The sequence below is a fragment of the Pipra filicauda genome, unplaced genomic scaffold (genome assembly GCF_003945595.2).
Source record: "Pipra filicauda isolate LSUMZ 115617 unplaced genomic scaffold, ASM394559v2 scaffold183_size1465899_pilon, whole genome shotgun sequence".
Taxonomy (NCBI): Eukaryota; Metazoa; Chordata; class Aves; order Passeriformes; family Pipridae; genus Pipra; species Pipra filicauda.
Genome location: NW_024104291.1, coordinates 1,313,060 through 1,335,710, shown reverse-complemented (window position 1 = coordinate 1,335,710; position 22,651 = coordinate 1,313,060). Strand labels below are relative to the sequence as shown.

Sequence of the window (22,651 nt, the reverse complement as noted above, 5' to 3'; positions counted from 1 at the left end):
TAATCATAATCATAAATTACAATAATAAAAGTTCTTGGATTTAAAGGTTTTAACGTGTGTGTGCATAGAGTAATGAAAATGCATTTAGAACATAAAATTGTACGCAAAGAGTAGAGAAATAAAAATACTTGACAAATTAATTCTTAAGTTTTTCTCAAAAAATTAGAAATGAGAAAGTTAACGTCATGTAGAGTTGGATTAATAATCATCAGTTACATATTTTTTTAAAAGTTTTGCTGCTCACTAGCTTATAAAATTAGCATTCTGCAAATTTGCCACTTGGTGGTGCCACATTGATTTATAAATCACAGATGTGAGCTAAGATGAGCTGTTGAAGTTGTTTCTGAGGAGTGTACACTAAGAGATGTATAAATTTGGTTGGAAAACTTTGATTCTGTGACAGTGGTGGTGCAGCTGTGTTCAGCAGCAGTTCTGGCCTCCATTCCTCAAGCCCCATATTTAGAGTCCTCCTCTGTCCCTTCAGTACAAAAGACAGTAAGTACATAGCAAAGCTACATCTATGAGGATAGAGTTTCTGGAACGTTTCTCCCATACCTTGCATCCAACCAAAAATAGTTTGGATTCAGTGATATTCCAGAAATAGTGCAGAATATGGCTTTGGGGTCTCTGGAGGCAGCTGCAGGTGTGCTGCAAGTGGTAGTATTTTTGTAGGTGTTTGACTGAAGTACTTCCTGTCCAGTTGTGGTTTTAACACTGCCAAATTTTTTATGTATTTATCACTAAGATCTGTTTCCTTGAATTGAAGGAAGGGCAATGATTATCCTTAATGTAAATATAAACAAAAAGACTCATGTGATTAAATTAACTTTATTCCATCTCTCAGTTGCCGGGCTGCTCTTCAGCAGGCTTGAAGTTCCTGTGTTTTAGTAAAATTTCTGAATTTGTCACAGTGTTTCAGTGTTATCAGTATTTGGCATTGAAGAATGTTTGCACCAGACTTAACAACTTCTTTTTTTTTTTTCTTTTTCTCTCTTAATACTGCAGTTCCAAAAGAATTGGTGGAGCTTCACTTGAAACTGATGAGAAAGATTGGGAAGTCTGTCACAGCAGACAGATGGGAAAAATATTTGATCAAGGTACAATATGCACATTGTATTATCCTGCAATGCTGGAGTATGGTTATGATGAGTAGTTGTGTGAGCAATCCCTGGTATGAATTATAGTGAGCCTTGGGCTGTGCTGTGGCCAGCATTGATGTGCGTGCCCAGACTGTAGTTGCATCAGATCCCAGCTTAACTTTCAGTCTGCCTAGGCTTGTGTAAAAATATATCTGAAAATAGGCATTATCTTCTGCATGTAAAAGAGTATCCACCTTCATACTTGGTAGGAAAAATACTTTTTTGAGCATTAAGACACTAAATAAAGAAGATTTAGTAGCTCATAAGTGGGCTAAATCGAGCAGAGAGATTTACACAGTAACAATTCATTTGTATATCAATTGTGGATATAATTTAATGTGATTTGGTTGGTATTCATACAGGAACTAACCATATAGAGGTCTTTTAGCACGTGTTAATAATAAAAGAAGGTATTGCAGTGATTTATATCTGCATGCTCAGAATGGCACAGCTAAGATGAAAATGTAGTTATGCATCAGTAAAAACAGAGCATCCTGTTGTTTTACATAATTCTGTCTTGGTATTTGAATTGCTGCTGTGCCGTTGTTGACACTTCACATGCAAACAGTTTTCAGTTTAAGTAATTTACACTTCTTCAGAATATAAAAATATATGGATAGTCAAAATTAATAGGTTACCATTTCCCCTCTGGATATGTTCCATGTGTCTTTCCATGCACAGAATTGCAATCTTATTATTGTCTGTACAGCCACAATCACATCTTGCTTAGAAATACAGCATCATGGTAATAGCAACCGTACAAATAATGGCATTTGACAAATCCAGTTGCAGTTTGTCTCCTCAAGTGCTATGTGTAAGCTTTACAGAGACAGGGATTTGTCTTGAGGTTTGTGTAGCCTTAAGATGACAAAGTTTTTAGGACTGGGAATATGTTGGGGAATAACCTGGTGAAGAGCCTTAAATTAACTCTAATCCCTTACCCAGTTGTAAAGTATTGATGATATTTTTTAAAAATAGTTATGTAATAATGTATGTAACTTCTGTATACTTTCTGTATTACCAAGTACTGTGGTTACTGAATTATGTTAAATTCCCTAATAAACCCAAAAACCATTGCAGCAAGCTGAGAAAACCCAACTCTGAGTCGAGAACTTACGTACCCCATTGAAGCCACTTATCAGTTGTGTTGTAAGGAGAAAGCAGAGGGATAAAACAGGTTTATGAGGGAATAGTTTGGAAAATCTTCTTCAGCAGGCATTGAAAGGATGGGGAAGCAGTAAGGAAACCTTCCCTTACACCCCTGTTAAGACCGACTAAGTATTAATAAATTTGACTTCATTTAACAGTCTCCAGAGCTAACTTGAAATTTATTCTGGACAGTGGTTCAAAGTAACCTTGAAGAACAAAGGAATTTGACTATAACTAATTAGAAAGGTATGCTAATATTGTCCTGATTTCAAAGGAGTATAATTAATTTAGAAAAACAAGTAAGAACACTGGGAAATGTCACAAAAGCCAGGAAAAACTGAAGAGATGTGAGACCACTGAGAGCATTCTTCCCTGATACTAGCAGTATTGTTCCACATATTATTGATACATTCTAAGAGGCAAACTTGACCTGTTTTCCCTTTGTTGGAAACTACTAATGTGTTTCTTTGCTAAAACAGGGTTTGACATTTTCTAGATGTGACCATGTTCTTACTTAGGCAGAAACTTTTTGTGGAGGACTTATGTGCACAAATATTAAGAATATGTAGGTATTACTATGTTTTGTTTATATACCAACTATTTATAAAATGTATTTCATTTGACTGTTGTGCTTATAAAGAGTATGATAAAAATTGTCTCTAAGATATGGCTGGTATTTTGACAGATTAATGTATTTTGGGATAGAAAGTGAACATGATAGTTGAGAGTTCTTTCCCTTCCCTCTTCTGGTGGTGAACCACCCAAGTCACCAGCATGCTCACTAGTCTTTTTCTGGCAGAAAATGGCTGTAGGGCTCCAGGAATCTGACTTTTCTCCTCTATATAGGGAATGTATGTGGTCATGTATGACCAACATAAAGAAATGGCTTGTCCTAAACATTCCAAAAACTACAAGGAACTGTCTATCTTAGCTGTTCTTTGAGAAACAAGTAGTTAAGTCACATTGAATTGTCTCCTGACAAAATGTTCTATTTGACTATTGTCAAACATATTTTGCATTTTTATACAGATAAGATTTCTCTGGGCTGGTCCATTTGGAACCTTCAATCCAAAATCAATATGTTCTGGATACACTTGTCTTTTCCAATTATTAGAATTCAGGCATCTGTAGTCCCACCCAAACAGGCTCCTCTGCTATGTCTTTCACCTTCCTGTTTTTGTTGTTTAAAGTGAACATTTCGAACCTGCCAATAGTAAGTGTCGGGTGCCATCGTAGCTTCTTTGGAAATATTTGAGAGAGTGAGCTGTTCCAGCATCTCTTGCAGGGTGGGAAGGTGCTGACCACCCTTTAGCCTGCAGAAGCCAGCTGCTCCTGCAAGCAGCAGGTTTTTGATCAGTGTGAAACATACCCTCAATGAAGGCAAAGACAAGATTTCAGCAGAGCCTAAATCAATGAGATGTGTAGTTCAGAGTTGTGACAGTACTTGTCAAGAGAAAGCACAATTATCTGGGTTTTAATTGTCAAAATGTAGTCATTTCAGTTTGAACAGATACTTCCTCAGCTCTGATGTCTCGTAGCTCTTGCTTTGACAGTCACACACTTCCACAGCATATGAAGCTTCTCATTATTGCTTTCATACTTAATGAGTAAGTAATGAACGGCAACTGGCATATGCCTTGAGCAAGGGTTTTGATGTATAGTTTCCCAGTGTTCTTCACTGAATATGAGAGAGAAAGTAGAGTAACCTCATTCTGTGAGTGGGCAGCGTTTGTCTCCTGCTGTGAGCTTTGGCTTTGCATCAGAGAAGTCCCTGTGTAGTATTCCTTAACCTCAGAGCAAGAAAATCTGCTCTTCAGCAGGATCCCTTGTGACCAGAGTGCTCTTTGGTGTTCTCTGTAGATTGTAGTTTAAAGTCACAGTATGATTTTTGGTGGCTGAGGTGATCTAACTGCAGTCTTACCCTTGGACCACTTAAGAACTGGTGTTAGTACTAGGGATTGTGGAGGGTCAGTGATGTGGCCCAGGCGATAGTGGAGGGGTAGCAGCCCCTTTTCTTGGTTGGAGTCCAGGTAGATCTGCTGATCTGTGTTTCTGGTGGGTAAAATGTAGGGTTATTTTTGCTGCTGTTTCCAGAGAAAGCTGCTTTCAGATGTGATTGACAGGTTTCAAAGTAGCTTGGTGACTATATCTTGTTTTTAATAATAATTCGGTGATTGGGAGACTATGCTGTTTTGATTGAGTCCATCCTTGCAGACTGAAGGGCAGCAGCACCTCATGTGTTGGTTTGGACAATCGTGATTCAGCAGTGACACTTCAAAATAATCTCAGCTGGTAGTGTAGCTGTGATCAGCTTTCACCTCCTCGTGGATATTTCCACTGGAATAGCCTCACCGACTGGAGATCCTGCCATGTGTCCTCAGCTGATGAGTAGCTTGTCTCTGATCATGAGAGCTGTCTTAAGCTTGTCTGAGTTGTTTAGGAGGAGAGGGAATTCCTTCTCCACCTTTATTATTGGAGTTCATGCTGATTCAATCTATTTATCCTCTACGACCACTTCTTTTTGTGTTAGTTTTTTTCCCCCATATTGGTGTGGTTGAATTTATGTGCTTTAAGTAAATTGAAATTGGCTATACTTAAAATATTTTAAAATATCTATCAAACAGCTTAAAGCCCAAGGTATTTTCTGAAGAATAATAATTCCACCACGTGGAGTGAGTAGCAGTTGCATTTGTTATCTGCAGTACAGTTGAAGGACTTAGGGGGCCCCAAGAGACCCTGGCAGCTTATGTGCTAAGTGCTGTAAGGAGATATAATAAGAAATGCTGTCTACTTCAGAGAATTTATATTCTAAACAGACAGAAATAGCAAAATGTGAGATATTTTGCACAGCAAAGACAAGAATACCTTCCCAATCCAGAGATATGCTATGTAATTTAGGGTGTTTAGAGAATGTGGTGGTGATCAGGGCCTTGATGATCTGCTCTTCCATGGAAGTGCACCAGTGCTTTCTAACCTACCTCAGTTTTATTTTTTGTGTGAGGCTTTCTGACTGCAGTCCCAAGGAGATTATGTATAATGAGTTACCACAGTAAAGTACTATTAATAAAAAAGTTTAAAGTTGCTTTTATCTCCTAACCTTGGAAATCTGCTTATTTTGTTTGTGACAGATATGCCAAGAATTCAACAGCACTTGGGCTTGGGAGATGGAAAAAAAAGGATACCTAGAAATGAGTGTTGAATGCAAACTGGGAATTCTGAAGGTACACATTCATCAGCTAAGATTCTAAATTACTTTTTTCTCACTCACTTCAGTATCTTGGAGATTTAGCTTCCTCACTCACTTAAATGTCTTGCAAATTCAACTTGATGGAACCATAAGTGCATATATTAAATAGAGAGCTGATCTTGGAACAGACATCATGTTCATTATTGTGGGATAAGCCCAAACAGCATGTAACACTTTGTTTGCGTATTTTTCACACTTTGTATGACAGTAGTTTTGTGCTTACTGTTTTTTCAACAGCTGTTTGTCTTTGCAGTATACACTTCTAAAAATGTATGTTATCTCTCTGAATTCCAAAGGCAAAGATAGGACTTAATCTTTTCAAGTCTTGAGAAAACTGTCAGGGTTGATTCCAAGTTATGTATGACTTTTAGTGTAGAATGAGAACTTGTACTATGTAATAAAATTTAGAATAAGCTTTCTAAGCTGGCCAGAAAAAACAAAACAAACCTTGTCTCTCATTTAAAAACAACGTGGTCTGGAAAAAACTGATAGGTACAGCTGACACACAGATCCAACAGGGAGAGGCCTAAAAAGAAGTTCCAAATTACACTGAAAGGAAGTGAACTGATTTTCTTCTTTCTCTTTATATTTTCGATATTTTAACAGTATTTCTACTTTCTCACTTTTTCAGTATCTCTGTGAATGTCAGTTTGATGACAATCTCAAGTTTAAGAATATCATTAACGAGGAGGATGCTGATGCCATGCGTCTGCAGCCCATTGGTCGGGACAAGGATGGCCTGATGTACTGGTATCAGCTGGATCAAGAGCATAATGTCAGGATGTACATAGAAGAACAGGATGACCAGGATGGATCCACATGGAAGTGCATTGTTAGGTATTCCTTTTTTTTTTCTCCTTTTTTTTTTGTAGGATTTTTGACTATTTGTGGCTGGGACTCAGAAATGGATTTCCGTAACTCTTTGTTTCTGACAGAGTAGAACTCCTGACAGTGGGATTTTCTGCCTTCACATCTATGTTCTAGTGAAAAATCATATAGAGAAATAACTTGCTGATTTGTTGGTAACAGCTATCATATAATTTTTTTCCCGCTTAATTGAGCTACAATGAATATATAGAAAGGGTACCAAGAGGACACTCTTAAGAATGACGGCTCCATATTGCTTACTGGCCAGCTAAATGTCTTAGAAAATAAAATACTCTTGCTTCTTCAACTTCAGTTTTATTCAGAAAGTAGCAAGGGGACAGATTTGGTTTTGGGGGAATTATATTGCAATTGCTCCTGTTGGAGGGAATCTAGAGTAGATCAAGGAGATGGTCAGAGAACTGGAGCCTCTCCTATGAAGACAGGCTGAGGCAGTTGGGGTTGTCCAGCCTGGAGAAGAGAAGGATCCAGGGAGACCTCAGAGCCCCTTCCAGAACACAAAGGGGCTCAAGAAAGGTAGAGAAGAACTTCTTACAGAGTTGTGTACTGGTAAGACAAGGGGTAATGACTTCAAACTGACAGAGGGCAGGTTTAGACTTGATATTAGGAAGAAATCCTTTACTGTGAGGGTGGTGAGGCACTGACACAGGCTGCCCAGAGAACTTGTGGCTACCCAACCCCAGGAAGTGTTCAAGGCCAGGTTAGATGGGGCTTTGAGCAACCTGGTCTAGTGGAAGATGTCCCTGCCCATGGTAGGGGAGTTGGAACTAGATGGTCTTTGAAAGTCCATTCCAACTCAAACCATCTGCAGGTTATTTACTGCCATAACTTTAGTTTAAACTTACTAGCATTACTTCTGGTTGCATCTAGACAACTGCTGTGGGTGAATAAAGTAAACGTATGTAAACAAACAGATCGAGAGCAGAGCGGTGTTTATCTCTTTTGTGCTTTATAGACTCCAAAGATCATTGCCAAAAGTGGAAGAAATCAGGGTTCTACTCCACACTCACAGCAGAAACCCACAGTAATGCACTGAGAAATCTGAAATGGTTTTAAAACGTGAGATTCCACATCTCAGGGTTGTTGCAAGCCTCCTTTCTTTCTGTAAATCTGGAGACAACAAATTGCTGAACATTGACTTTGAAAAAGAAATGTGAGAGCCTTATTATTCTAGTCCATTATGAAAACAATGACTGTTCAATCATGGCTCAAATTCTTTATACATAAAGGGTTTTTTTAACAGTTAGATATGCAGTTTAAACAAGGAGTTACAGTGAACTGAGATTCACATTTATACAGATGTGCACCAACATTTTCTTGCTGTCATAACTCCAATCGCTGGAGTTTTCTAGACAACTTGGTGGTGCTTGCTGCGTGTTCTTAGGATGCACACTTGCAAAAAGTATCTAAATTATTTTGCTAGTTGCTTTTGAAAATTTCACTTAAATGGTGTGGTTGCTTCTTTGGTGCATGAGCAGAAAGCTATAACTTCTCTGTTGAGAGAAAAAAGAAATAGCAAAGTAAAATCAGTGAGGATTGGCAGTAGGATAATGAATACAAGAATAATAGTAGCAGCTTGGATCCAGACCCAACAAAAATTGAGTTAAGATAGATAAGTAGATAAGGTCCTTCCAAAAACATAATTTTATTTTGGTATGGATAAATGTGAAGGCTTCTGACTGCAAAGTTCCAGCCATTCAGGTTGGACAAGCATTTCACTGTGCTTGTGCTTTCATTATATAACTCTATAAGGTTTTCAGGGTAATGTTCATTTAAGGAGATAATGTTTGTTTATTTTTCATGAATCCTTTTGGGGTAAGTAAGTGGCTTATCAGACTGTATGTTTTTCACTTCTAGAAACCGCAATGAGCTTGCCGAGACCCTTGAGCTCTTGAAAGCACAAATTGATCCTGCCCTGTTGAAAAATAACAATTCTCAGCAGGAGAACTCATCACGTGAAAGTCCAAGCATAGAAGATGAAGATGCCAAAAAGAGTGAAGAAGCAGCTACACAAGGTTTTCTGCCTTCTTATCTCAAATTTTAAATGTTGTGATATGGCAATGTTAGACTTTTGAGCTTCATGAAAAGTTACTGTGTTAGATTAGGACTTTTTAAAAAAGAGAAAAAATGTTTCTGTTCAAAGTAAATCAAGTAAATATTGAATCCTTTGAAATTATAAATATTTTTTGAGTTTTTTAGCACATATTTAAGCTCAAGAATTTATTTATAAGAAGAGAGCTATGTACAAATTGTTTCCTAGGTAATTTTTTTTTATTTTTGCTGTACCCTTTGTATTATATTGTAAATACTCATCATTGTATGTTTTTGTGGGGCATTGAACTGTTGCCAAACTTTTCTTGTTCTAGCAACATTAAAATTTGAAAAAGAAAAAAATCTACTCGTGCAATGCCATGATTGAAATCAATATAGTATTGGGTGTGGTGTTTATTCTTGCTTTTGAGTTTGAATCAGACAAATATAGGTTATTTCCTCAAATGTTTCACAATCAACATGATTTTTCAAGAAGACATGAGATTAAGTTAAAACAATTAAAAATACTAAAATACTGTAGAAGTGAAGCTGTCCTTATCTATCTCCACTGCATTGTTGTTATTAGAATCATAGAATCATTTAGGTTGGAAAAGATCTCTAAGATCAAAGCAAAGAACTTTTTTCTTTCCTTATTATCATGTCATTGCACATAATCTACTAACTTGCTGACTTGTTGGTTTGTGCATTGGTTTTACTAAGTATCAGTTAGCTTGAAGTATTTTATAAGAATCTGATCTTTTTTCAGGTCATGAAAAAAGCTAAAATCTTATTATCCCAAGTAATTTTACCCCAGTTTTACTACCTCGTATTATTATTTTGTTAAAATACAGGAAAATATTTTCACAATCAGAAACAAGATTTAAATATTACAGAGTGTTTGTAGGTGTTTTTTTCAAATGTGTATGAGTTAATTGGATATATGGAATTAGTTGGGGCCTGTCTTGATTCTGAATACCAAAGAGAAAGACCTGGCATTTTATTCATATTCTTTGTGCAACAAACAGTGTAGAACAGAAAAAAAATAAATGAAACATTTAGATAAATTTGGAGTTGTGGAAGTATTAAAAGAAGATTGTAGAAATGACAGTAAATTGTGACAATCACCAGCAGAATTGTCTCTCAGTCTTAGACATTGCTAATATCTAATTCCGCATGTAAGTGCCAGCACAACCTGCATGGTTACTGACACTGCAGAATTAATTCCATGTATTGATTTTGCCTTTGTCTCAATCAAGCCAAATCATCTAACTGACATCTCTTCTTCAGATACGATTTTACTTTACCTTGAATTCAGGAGCAGTCATTTGAAAACATTTCAATGAATGTCCACCTTGTAGATAATTCCCCAAATCCTGTGGCACACTCACCTGGCTCAGTGCTTGCATTAGGCTGTGTTATTGGTTCAAAATCACCCCTAAGCACTAGTTGCAGAACCACAGAATAATTTGGAATGGAGGAGACCTTTAAAGGCCATTTAGTCAAACCTCCCTGCAATGAGCAGAGATGTCTTAAACTGTATCAGAACCCCGTCCAGGCTGACCTTGAATGTTTCCAGGGATGGGACAACCACCACCTCTCTGGGGAACCTCTGCTGGTGTTTCACCTACCTAATTGTAAAAAACTTCTTCCTAATATCTAATCTAAACCTGCCCTCTCTTAGTGTAAAACCATTCCCCCTTGTCCTGTCACTTCATACACTTGTCAGAATTCCAGCTCTCTTGTAGCCGGTTTAGGTACTGGAAGGGGCTCTGAGGTCTCCACAGAGCCTTCTCTTCTGCAGTCTGAACAAGCCCAACTCTCTCAGCCTATCTCCATAGCAGAGGTGCTCCAGCCCTCTGAGCATCTTTGTGATCTCCCCTGGACTCACTCCAGCAGGTCTCTGTCTCATATATGTAGTGAATAATGAAATTATTTACATTTGCAGTGATTGAAGTGCTGTCAGTGTATTCACAGAGCACTACTTAAAGTCTTTCAGTTGAGAAGCTGTAGTTTTTCTTCCTTGTAGTCCAAGGATTGCACTCAAAGCCCTTCTAAAGTGCAGTGGAAACATATCAGAATATGTTGCTGTTTGCAACATATACTTGTTTGCTTTGGCCACTTTCCATGCAGAATTAAATTAGTTCATACAAAAATATGGTAAACTGACCCAGTGCTTACATGTTTTCTGCTGGCCTAATTGATTGACTCAAATAGCATTAAGAAAACTTGTGCTTTTACTGAGTAATTTTGTATATATATGAAATGCTTTATGAGAAGTTGACGGAGTTTACCTATAGAACATCTGCTGGTTTTCAGTATGGAGAAGTTTTGGGATTCTGGTGATCCTTAATGAAGTTTGGGAGGAAAGCAGTAGGTTAAGGGAAGAAATGGTTGGACAAAGTTTAGACAGAAGTGTAGGGAAGCTGACAGAATTCAGACATAGAAAAAAATATCTCATTTTCACTGTTAAAGATCTTTACAGAGGCGGCTTTTTCTTTTTTTACAAGGGCTCTGAGTGGGGATCACTTCTGTGAAGGGGAAAAAACCAGTCTTGAGCCTTCAAAATGTTACCATTTCTGGTGCCTTATAGATGCATCTTTCACTGCTGTACTAATGCTGAGATTTATATGGGTACATGCATTGTATTTGAAAATATTTTAAAATCTGTGAATTCTTCCTCACTGCTCTTTCCTAGAATGCTTTTTTTCTTTGATGTAATTGTTAACTGTCATGTACTGTCCCCTGTATATTTTTAACTATTTTGGAAAGCTCTCATCATGGAAAAAACTACACTAGCTTGGATTGAGAGGGGCAAGGTAGAAGGAAAAAAAATAATCTTTTTGTTCGCAGTTATGGCACACTCGCAAAAGCATCTTTTAGGTGGTAGGAGCTGCTGCTCTGGTATATATAGTGATACTGTATTTGCTTTTTCTAATTAGTTCTATTGCTGGCTGACACAAAAAAACCTTAGGTATCAAGAGGTTGTGGTAATGACAAATAACGAGCTTAAGCATATAGGAACAGAATAGCTCTATGGTTTATTCTGACTGCTGGAACTGTACTTCAGACCCTAATAATCTGAGTTAGCAAAGTGGAATAACCTGATTGTTTAATCTCTGCAGGTTTTTCTGGGATATGCTTCTATTCACTGCTTGTTTTAAAAAGAGTAGATGAAGTGGGTGTAGAATATTGTCTGTATGTAGGAGATGTAGTCATTGCCCAAGAACCTGGATGAATTTTGCCATAAGCCATAATGCTGAATGTCTTTTCTCCAAACTGTTGAAGTACGATAGTTAAGAATATCTTGAAAGAAAAACACGTACAAACAGGAGACTGACTTCTCTGAGGAATTTCACTTGAAGGCCTCGGAATCCTACACTGTGTTCTGTTTTCTGAAATAGTCCAGAAACTCAAGTGAGACTTCAGGTCTCTGCTTAGGTTTTATTTATCCTCTGAAAGTATTGTGGTACTACTGAAGAGGGGGCTGGGATGTCTGTTGAAAGAAGCATAAATCTAGAGTTCTGCTGCTGGCTTCTGAAATTTAGGTTTATCTTGGTATATAATTAAACTGAACAGTGATTCTACAGCTAAAAATTGTCAGCCCACTCATTTAATGACAGTGTTAGACAAGCAAGATTTCAAGTAATTGAACAAGAGAAGATTCCTTTATGTGAGACTTAGGGCTGTTGGTTTTTTTAGATATGCTTTTGTTTTGATGATGTTCTTTGTAATCCTGGAGGTCCCCTGATTGTTTCATAGCTATTTTTCTCTGTCAACAGAAAATCAGTTAAAAATCAAAGAAGAAAAAGAGCAGGTGGAGGAACAGTCAGTGGAATCAGAAAGCCTTCCTCCTCCTATGGTCAAAGAAGATGAAAATATGCTGAAAATTGAGAAAGTGGAAGAAAAAGAAATTATAAAATTGCCAGTAATAGTAAAATTAGAGAAACCTTCAGAACACAATGAAGAAAAGCAAACTGTCAAAGAAGAAAGTGACTCCTTTAAAGAAAATGTCAAGCCTGTTAAAGTAGAGGTAAAGGAAAACAAAACAGAACCCAAAGACCTAAAAGAAGTAAAAAGCTGTTCGGACAAAATAGCAGTTCATGAACCAGAGAGGCTAGAATTTTGTGTTAATGTCAAAACTCCCCAAGAAATTGTGGAGAAGTCTGTGGAAGAAAGTGAAAAACTTAAAAATGACCAGCAGGCAAAAATACCACTTAAAAAGCGAGAGATCAAGCTGACGGATGACTATGACAGTCCAATAAAGGGGACCCTGTGTAAATGTGTTACTCCAACAAAGGATGTCTTGAAGGAAGAAGGGAAACCAGAAGAAGAAGCTTTTAAGAGAGTCCCTACAATTACTGCTTTATGTCCTGACGGGAAAGTGCTAGTAAATGGAGAGGTTAGCTGTGAAAAAATAACCCCGAGCGTCATACAAAACAATAAGTCAGATCACTCTGCTGGTGCAAAGGAAGACAGCAGCTCACTGAAAGAGAAAAATGGAAAAAATGGGGAAAACCTATCAGACTCCCTAAACTCTATAAAAACGTGTGAGATTGAGAAAAATTCCGTAAGTGTGCTGAAAGAGATTGGGGCTGTGGTCTCTGACGTTTCTAATCAGAAAGTGCCTTCAAAGGAGGAATCTAGTCCTGTGGAAAAAGAGTCCCTTGACAGCGCAACTACTGAAACAGTAGCAGAAGAGTCTTCGAACTCTGAAGACTGTGCCAAAACAACTGAAGAGAAACCAGCAACCAATATCAAAGAGGACAGCCCACTGCCTCCCAAAGAATGTTCAGAGAAGCTGGAGACACCCCCAAGTGCATCTGCTCCTGAAGAACTGCCCACGCTTGCACTGGCTGATGAAGAGACTTTGGAAAGTAAAGGTGAGTCTGAGGAGAAAACTGATTCTCCAAAAGCTGCTGAGGTACCTCCTGCATCTGCTTCTCCTGTTACTGTGGAGAAACCTGTTTTGGAAAAGGAGGACTCTGATAGTAAAACGGCTCTACCTGAGGAGAGCAAAGTAGAAGAAAAATCCAGCCTTGAAAATCAAGAGGAAGAGCCAAATACCGCCAAAACAGAGCCAGATGGATTAGATGATGCTCATGCATCTAATCTAGAAGACTCCTCAGAGAGCAAAAAGGAATCTCCACTACCTAGAAGCAAATTTAAATATAAGCTAGTTTCTGAAGAAGAAAGCTGTGCAACAGAGAACAAGGAAATAACTTCTGAAAGACAGAAAGAAGGAATTAAATTAACAATCAGGATCTCTAGTCGGAAGAAAAAGACAGAAACACCGCCAGAAGAGGTCAGCATTGGCCGCACATTAAGGCGCTCTCCAAGAATATCCAAGCCTACTCCAAAAGTTGCGGAGACTCGGGATCAGAAGACTGAGAAGAAGCGAACTGAAGAGGAAGAGGAGAAACCTACAGCAGCACAAAAAGCAGAACGAAAAGAAGATGCAAAAAAACAAGAGAAGGAGACAAATTCTAAGGTTAACAAGGTAATACAGTTTTATTACCTGGGAATAGAGAATACCGGCAGCCTTATCTATAAGGATATACACTTACGTAGGAATATTGAAGAATATGTTCCTTTTGTCAGTTTTTGCAAGAAACTAGCTTTGCAATTCAGTTAGTGGACTCAACCAATTTTGCAACACCCTGTAAGAGAGTGCTAATATCTGTTGACTTACCAGTTTGTAAAATCTGTCATTTGAACCAACCTAAGTAGACCAAATCAACTGGAGAGAATTCTAAAAGCTGACATGATCAGACATGAGTCTGTCTGGCTGAGTGGCTGAATGGAGACTTGTAGCTCCTGTGGATTTACTAGATGTATACTTGTTGGTGTCTGGTTGGTCAGGATGATCATAAGCTAAAAAGGAACCAACAAATGGTAAAGAATAAAAATATTATCACTTCTCTTTCTAGGGGAAGCCAAAGTTATTTTTGTGGTGAGTTCCTGATATAATTTAGCTTTTCTCATGTGGAATACCCATTTTAATTTGGGTGGAGGTATTTTTTTTCATGATTAACTTTTATTTATGCAGCATAGAATCTTTAAAAGTACATCAGGGAAATATATCTGTGGCAGTTTGAGCCGCATTAGAAAATCCAAAATCCAATTTCCAGGCTTCCCCACCCCTTCCCACAATTTATCCCAACACCGAAGAGAAAACTTTTAGGCCAGAGGCTTCCATAGGGGAAGGGGGAAGTATATACATTTATTTACACAAATAAATACTATATAAACTAAAGGGAACTATATATATATTATTACACTTCTATCAGTCCTTTTAAGCCCCTCCCTTTAACTTTAGTCCAGGAGAAGCCTTTCAAGGCTGATATGTAACGCAGTCTCTCTCTCGTGGGAGTGTTCAGGGCCCCCTGAACACTCCCTCACCAACCTTCAACTGTTTGCTGCAGTCTTTTCTTCTCACGAAGTCCAAGAAGGTAGTTCCGAGTCCTTTCTCCTCGGTCCCATGTCAGTCTCTGCTGTGTCATTCTCGCTCTCTCAGTCTCATACCTCAGTTCGCTGCTGCTGTAGCTTATCACGGTAGGCATTGGAATCTTCATTCTTCCAAGTCAGTTTTCGGCTGCCCCTGGTCAAAGCCTCAGCAGGGCAACTCCTGAGCCCTTGGCCCATCTCCAATTTCTTGCCTGGCACTCTTCCCTCTGGCAATTGAGCCTCCTCCGGCCCGGCTCTTGGCTCAGCTTCAATACTAAGCCTTGCATCCACTCCCACTTAAACAGTCAGAGGGAAAAACAGCCCCCTTCTGCAGCTTGGCTGCAAAAGGGGGGAAGAAGAGGGCCTGACCGCAAGGCCTGCCTCTCTCTCCTCGCTTACCAGTTGTTTTGTGAGTCATGTCCCTCACAAACACTCACTCACTCCAATGCTGTCTCTAACTCTGGCCTAGGCAGAGTTGGGGGGGCCGCAGGGCTCCCCTCTCTCCCCCTGGAGTGGGGAAGAAGGAGCCCAGCCACCCCCTGGCCTTCTACACCTACACACAGCAGACACCAACAGAGAGATATGCCAGCAGCTTACGGTGCTGTGTATATATGATTTTTTAGCAGAAGTGAACAAGACGAGTGGTGACTGGCTCTCCAGGGAACACTGCCCTGGCACCCAGTCACCTCTGAGCCCCCCGACTCCCAGGGGGGCCATCTCAAACCATGACAATATCACAGAAAGTTAAACATACATTTGTATAGTGTTCTTCTGAGTCTGTGTGTTTATAAACACCTTTTATTAATTTATTTTCTGTTTTTTTCTGGATATGGAGTACAAAAGGGAAACAAGGAATAATGAGTTTGTATTTTTAAAGTGCTCTCTTTTTATATCAATTTGTAAAATCCTGTCAGTTTTTCCACTGCAGCACATTTTTGACTGATTTTGTAGTTTTGCCAAAGCATTCACTCATTTAGCAAGTTTCTTTCACATATTGCTATGTTGAATAACCTTCATAAATGGAACAAACAGTTGATTTTTCAATGAATGGTAGCACCTATACTGAAAAAAATCTGTCATAATAAATTTTCCATTTAAATATTTTAATTAAAAAAAGAAAATAAACAAAAGTAACAATGATTGTAAGTCCTGTAAGTGGTTAGAATTTTGAAGTACTGTTGCTACAGGTGTTTTAATTTGATCTCTGTTTTGAAAGATGAAGAGATCAGAAGATGATTGCTTTTCTACAGAAGTTCTAAAATAATTATGATAGAGGAAGAAGTTTGAAGCTGTTAAGCTGTTATTTGATCAAGATAAAAAAATATCAGATTCTTTAATAGCCTATTTTATGTTCTTGGGTTAATTTTCTTTTTAAAGAAGGGTCTCTAAAAAACAGATTTGAAATGATGATGATATATGATGAAGCCAAAACCTAATCTAATATTATAATGGATTTTAAATACCTTTGCTACTGAAGCTTATGGAACAGTAAAATCCCTTAAAGAGGTGGAAATTAATGTTAAGAACCTGAAACAAAATTTTACCAATATGACAACTACTGCTGTGGTACAAGTTAATTCTGCAAGAGAAATAGAATATTTTGTACATTTTAGTTTATTCAGCTCATTCGAAGCTATGAATAGTTAAGTCAAAATTGAAAAAAATGCTTTGAGTTGAAAAAGCTGGAAAAGTTATTTTCTTTTTTCAATACCTTTGAGGAGGGAAGAATTGTGAGAGAATGATGGCTGTAAGAAACAAGTCAGTCAACAGGAATAAAAGTTTCTTCTGTTTGGCATGTTGCTTTAAATCTAAAATACCTCAGTTGCACAAAGTATTTTTAAGTAATTCAAAATAGGCTTCTGAGTTTTATTTGGAACCTGTTTTTCATCCAAAATGTGGTAGTAAATATGATAGAAAGGGGGTAGAGGCTCCTTTGATTATCAAAAAAGAAGTATCAACTAAATCACTTTTCACTTAAGAAAAATAATTGAAAACTATAAATGTGAAAGAAGACCTAGATATGTTATGTGCTTAAAAGATGCAGTGATTTTATTTCAGAAACAAACATGTTTTCTGAAATAAATAATATAAAAGGCTTAAACTATATTAGGGGACAGCGGGACAGAAAAAAGATCCTCTTTGAGTAGAGGCAAGCTATCGTCAAAAAGTCAGAAAATTTAAATGTGGAATTTACCATGCTCACTACCGAGTTTACCTTGTCGAAATAGATAAAAATGGGCTGAGTGAAAAAAATTGTCTTCCATCTTTTAAATCTCACTTGAAAATTTCTTTCTGTACACAGATGCAATTTTTTTCTCCCTTTATCCTGTTGCATTTTAAGGATCTTGGAAAGAGAATATTCATTGAAATGCTCTGCTGTAAATTTACTGCAGCTGTTCTGACTGAAATGAGTCACTTTACTTTAGAGACAAATATTTTTTAAGATCTGGGAAGAAACTCTTCTGAGCTTCTTTCCTGTTTTTTCTTTGGAATGGTGTCTCTTACAGAAAAGCAAAGTTCGGTGGACTGGTACACGAACACGTGGCAGGTGGAAATACTCAAGTAATGAAGAAAGTGAGGACTCAGAGAGCGAAAAAAACTCTGATGAGGAGGAAGAAGAGGAAGAAGAGGAGGAAGAAGAAGTTGCACCTGCTGATGATGATGAGCCGTGCAAGAAGTGTGGCCTTCCCAATCACCCTGAGCTGGTAAGTTTTTGGGGAAAGCTTCTGTGGGCTGTTGTGTCAGACTTGGTGGATTGGCTTTGGTGGTGTCTGAGGGCACATCAGCCTTTGGGATGGCTGTACGTAGGAGAGTACTTTCTAGGTTTTAGGTGGTAAACTCACAAAAGTGGGTGAGTTACCTTTGATAAGGAGGGAAGGAAGTTAGTTTTTCTGTTTTCCACCACAAAAATATCATCTTTTATGAGGTATTAACACAATTTAGCCCATTGAGAATTAATCTGGGTGAGGCTTTAGGTTGTGCCTGCAATTGCAATAAATACAGAGGAGACAGTATTAAAAAGAACCCCAACAGTGTCATGTCTGCTTTCCAGTGTCACATGACATGGCCACAGCTATGGTCATCCTCATTGGATGTAGCTGCACATCACCCTGAGGACTGAGTACAGCAAAATCCCAGACAGAAAGAGCACAGTGAGCTTTTACTATTTCTCATGGTTATGGTTCCTGTTCATCTGTGGTAGATATTATGGATTCCTGTTTATCTGGGAAACCATCATGTGCAGTCCTGATATGAATCCACAAAGTAAGCCCACTCTAGGGTGTGTGACAGATATCCTGGCATAGCTGAGGCAAAGTTTGACCTTTAGAATGTTAGAGATAAATATTTCAGTAAATACACACACAGCTTATGCCAGCTTTGTTCCTCAGTTTTATGGAAAGGGATATCTCAAATTTTACCCAACTAAGTATGAACTCTAATAGTTGCCTAGTTCTGGATGCCCCTTAAGAGCCTGTAAGGCTTTGTCCCTACTGTCCGGGTCATAAAATCATCCTGACTGAGGAAAAAGGCCAGGTTTCCTGCACGAGGATATCAGTGCACAAGGAAAACCGTTCATACCCCGTCTTGTTCAGATGGAGTTTTTCACTTAGTCTAGGATCTGGAAAGCGTTACCAGATTCTACACTAAGGGCACACAGTCTATGTAGTCCAGTAGTATTAAGTACTGAGAAGGCATAGTAAGAGGAAATCTGGTGTTAAAATGAAAAATCGTGATACATAAACTTCCCCATAAAAATCACTCTTGGCCCTGGAAATGCACTACAGGGGTTTTTTTTGTTTTGGCACAGTCCAAAGTATAAAGCACTTCTGTGTTGGCTGGGGAAATAGTTCTGGAGCTTGTTACTTCTTGTGAGTGCCAAAAGATACTTATGATGTATTTCCACAGATTTTGTTGTGTGACTCTTGTGACAGTGGATACCACACAGCCTGCCTTCGCCCTCCATTGATGATAATCCCTGATGGAGAGTGGTTCTGCCCACCTTGCCAGCATGTAAGGTTCCTGTGTGACTTCACTCTTCACTCCTTTACAGCTTTGCTTGTGGTTGTGGAGATTTGCTCGGACTCTTAACAAGTTCTTTCTATGATCTTTTTTTTTCCTGTTAACAGATAGACTGGGATGAGTGGTAGGACTGCTGATCTTCCCTCCTGTCCATTAGTAAAACTGAGTTTTGTGACCTGGTTTTCTCTTTTCTGCTAGTTTGTGTTGCTGACTTGTAGATGGGAATCTTCAGCCACACCAGTTATCTCCCATCTCTGGTTAAATCATCTCAAGACTAATATAGATAGAATGTCTTAATTTTTCCCAAAAGAAATGTTTTTATCCTGGAGGCGGAAGCAGTAGACAGTGAGGGATGGATCAGTGGCCAGTACACCTTTCATTAGACACAGTTGCTCCAATCCCCATCCAACCTGGCCTTGATGGTGAAGCACATGTGTTTTAGGAAGACACTCTGTATTGTAAAGCCTTGTTCACTGAAGAGGAGCCTCCAGCGTAGCGAGGCACTCACACTTCTTCCAGACAAATACATAGTGAATGAAGTGTCTGAACATTATTTCAGTGTCAAAATAGTTCGTTATGAAAGAAACTAACACTGTGTTTGCTTCCTTTAGAAATTACTCTGTGAGAAATTAGAAGAACAATTACAAGATCTGGATGTTGTCTTAAAAAAGAAGGAACGTGCGGAACGCAGGTACTGTTGTCTGGTACTGACTTTTCTCCAGAGGTCATCCACGCTAATGTAGGGTTTGAGTCTTGTGCTTTAGATTCTGTTAAACTTTGCCAAATTTACAAGATTATGTAATTGGTGTAGTGCAGTGAGTCAGTGAAGTTGCAACTTTGAATGAAATTTTGTGTCCACCCCTGCCAATACCAAAGGCTAAATGCAAACTGATTTAATGCATTTAGGAACAACAGCCTTAATATTTGGAACATCCTGTCTGTAGTTTTCAGACCTGAAAAGGAGGAACATAAAACACAGTCTGCGTAATTTATACCTTTTAGGACATTGAGTATTTTGCAGAATTTAATAACATCTGTATGAATTATTAAACAGAATTTTGCATGAATTTTATCTTAAAAGGCAAATTTCAGCAGAAGGTGACACCCTTTTATAGAAAGTAATTGAACAGGCTTATATTTGTGGCAGGTACTGTAATATTACGTGGGATGTAGTGAGTCAGTGCTGGGAAGAGCAAAATGCAGTCCATGTCTACTTTCAGCTTCCTTCAAATCTGTTATTGCTGTTGCAACAGCAACAAGGATAGTGACAGATCAGGTACCACTTGTTTCTAATGTCGCTACTTCTGCTCAGACTGTATCTGGATCACACTGTGGTAAAATTATCCATGGCTTGCCAATTCTGCTGAATTTGTAGCTTTGGGAATGAAACTGTTATCTATTTTTATGAGTGAGCTCAGCTTACACACAGCCTCCATCTGTGCAGTCCTACAGGACACACAGGAACTGTGTCTGCTGCTTTGCTTTGTGGTGGGAATGCTCATTAGTAGTGAACAATATTTTTGGTCCTACTTTGGTAAACATTCTGCTGGCAAAAATTACATGGAATGCAAGCTTTTTCCAGTTTGTCCTGCTTTCTTGAAATCACCAGTGTTGCATAAAAACACAGTGATCTAACAGGAGAGCATACAGTTGATATCATAGCAGTTTTCAGTGTCTGAAACAGATGTCTTACAACCATTTTGCAATTTGATCCTCATACTAAATGAGGCATTATGTTGTATATCATAAAATTGAGGTTCTATTTTTTAAAGTTTTCTATGAAGTTTCTTAAAAAGAGAAATGAGCTTGGGTTATAATAAACACTTTGATACAATAGTTGAATATTGAAACCTTCCAACTTAATGATGGTGTATTTTAGCGAATAGTAAGGTAAAAAGGCTGAAGAATCATAATGTTAGAGGAAATTATAGTCTTTATAACAGCTCAGTGTATAAGTTAAAACAAATTGGTTGTTTGGGGCACAAAAATACTTGAATATTTCAGTGTTTCTGAAAACTCACAGTATGTGGTGTCTTTTTGGCAAAGAGAAGAAATCCAACTCTGTCATTATGGATCTGTCTACTTAATAGATTCTTTGAACCAGTTGGTTGTTCCTGCTCAGATCTAAGATCTGGCACTTATCCATTTTGGATCACATCCGATCTTTACATAAATTTTCCAGGTGTGATTTGAATTCCTATTTTATCTTTCAGCACCTCCAAGATTGGTGGTAGTTATGGATCTAACAGCATAATCTTCATAATGTTAATATTTTTCAGTTGTTTTTTACTTGCTTTTTACACCCCAAGTTCAATCGTTTCTGCAGTGCCCACAATCTTCAAATACTGTTGATTGTCAGAACTCTTTGGAAATCTCTTACATTATACATGCAGGAAAATGTAATCATATGAGAATTAGCACATAATCCCAACTAAAACAACTGTTTTCACTTGGAACATCCTCTTGCGATATTTCTGCCTAGTGATAGTAAGAGCTTCAAACGGTGCTAATACAGCATTATTTTAGATATATGCAGTCTTTCTGTAAGCTTATTTTCACTTTTCTTCTCTCCTAAAGGAAAGAGCGATTGGTGTATGTGGGTATCAGTATCGAGAACATCATTCCACCTCAGGTAAGTTACTGCCTCTATGTTGTATTATGGCTTTATTTTCCAAACTGCTCAGGGAAAAAGTTTCTCAGTGGTGTGTCAGAAGTGCTGGTAGCATCTTGGAAAGAAAAATCAATCTATATGCAGGTCAGAAATAATTCTAGACTCTTTTAGACTGAACATAGCAGAGAAACCATGGGAGCTTTATGGTGTTTATTAGAGCCAACTGATGCCACACAGAGTCCTCTGTCAGTGAGCGATCTCAGAATTGCCTTCCTACCCATTACAACTGGGTTTTGAATTGAGTGCTCCAATATTCAGTACTTTATAAAGGTGGGATTCAGTTATTTAACTCTGGTGTTTGCTGCATAGTTATCTAGCTCTGAGATAATTGTCATAGCTTTCCTTTGGAACGGATGGCAACAAACACTTTTGGCTTATAATTCAGAGGGAATATGTAGTATCTCTTAGCAGCATAGCATTTGCCTTCAACAAATGGATGTTAAGGTCACATGTGATTAACAACTATAAACATTTAATGTTTCATTATGCTTTTATATGGTTTCCCTTGACAGAAGAGGAAAAATGCTTTTACTCACATGGAGAACAGCCTCTTCTCACTTCATAAATACATTTTAAAGCCATTCTCTTGAAGTCTTAGCCAAATGCCTTCATCCAGAATGATATCATCTGTTGTATGCAGTTTAGAATGAAACTTTAGTTTGTTTTAAACATAGACTTTCCACTCTGCCTGACTGTTACAAGGCCAACTTTCTCTCCCTGTCTCTGGATAACAGAAAAATGATAACAGATTTTACAAACATACAAAGTCTATGCTTGGGAGAAAATATTCAAAAAATAAAGACTAGGAGTGGATTACTTTTCTTTTAAATTAATAACTTGGAAACAGTGTAATAAAGTAACCTGCATGGAACCTTATTGAAAGTGCACCATGTAGAGGTGTCCCTGTGCTCAGTACTTAGAGATGCTGGCCACAGTTTGCTCAGCTGACACATTTACTAGTCCTGGGAGTGTCACCCAAGGCACAATCTCAGCGTTGCAGTGTGAGCACAGTGATACAGTAGGCTGAACCTTTAAACTCTGTGTTTGGGAAGTTATGTAGCCAGT

General features: G+C 38.1%; 1 protein-coding gene across 1 annotated transcript in view; it reads left to right on the top strand.

The window, feature by feature from the left end:
• Nucleotides 1–22,651, top strand: part of RSF1 (remodeling and spacing factor 1) — a 64,092-nt gene that overhangs the window by 23,241 nt on the left and 18,200 nt on the right. The window contains exons 2-10 of the mRNA XM_027741066.2: nt 1,006–1,097; nt 5,417–5,509; nt 6,167–6,372; nt 8,278–8,435; nt 12,231–13,948; nt 17,403–17,600; nt 18,802–18,906; nt 19,527–19,606; nt 21,493–21,547. Coding sequence (XP_027596867.2) covers nt 1,006–1,097; nt 5,417–5,509; nt 6,167–6,372; nt 8,278–8,435; nt 12,231–13,948; nt 17,403–17,600; nt 18,802–18,906; nt 19,527–19,606; nt 21,493–21,547 — 2,705 coding nt within the window. The remainder of the gene's footprint in view (nt 1–1,005; nt 1,098–5,416; nt 5,510–6,166; nt 6,373–8,277; nt 8,436–12,230; nt 13,949–17,402; nt 17,601–18,801; nt 18,907–19,526; nt 19,607–21,492; nt 21,548–22,651) is intronic.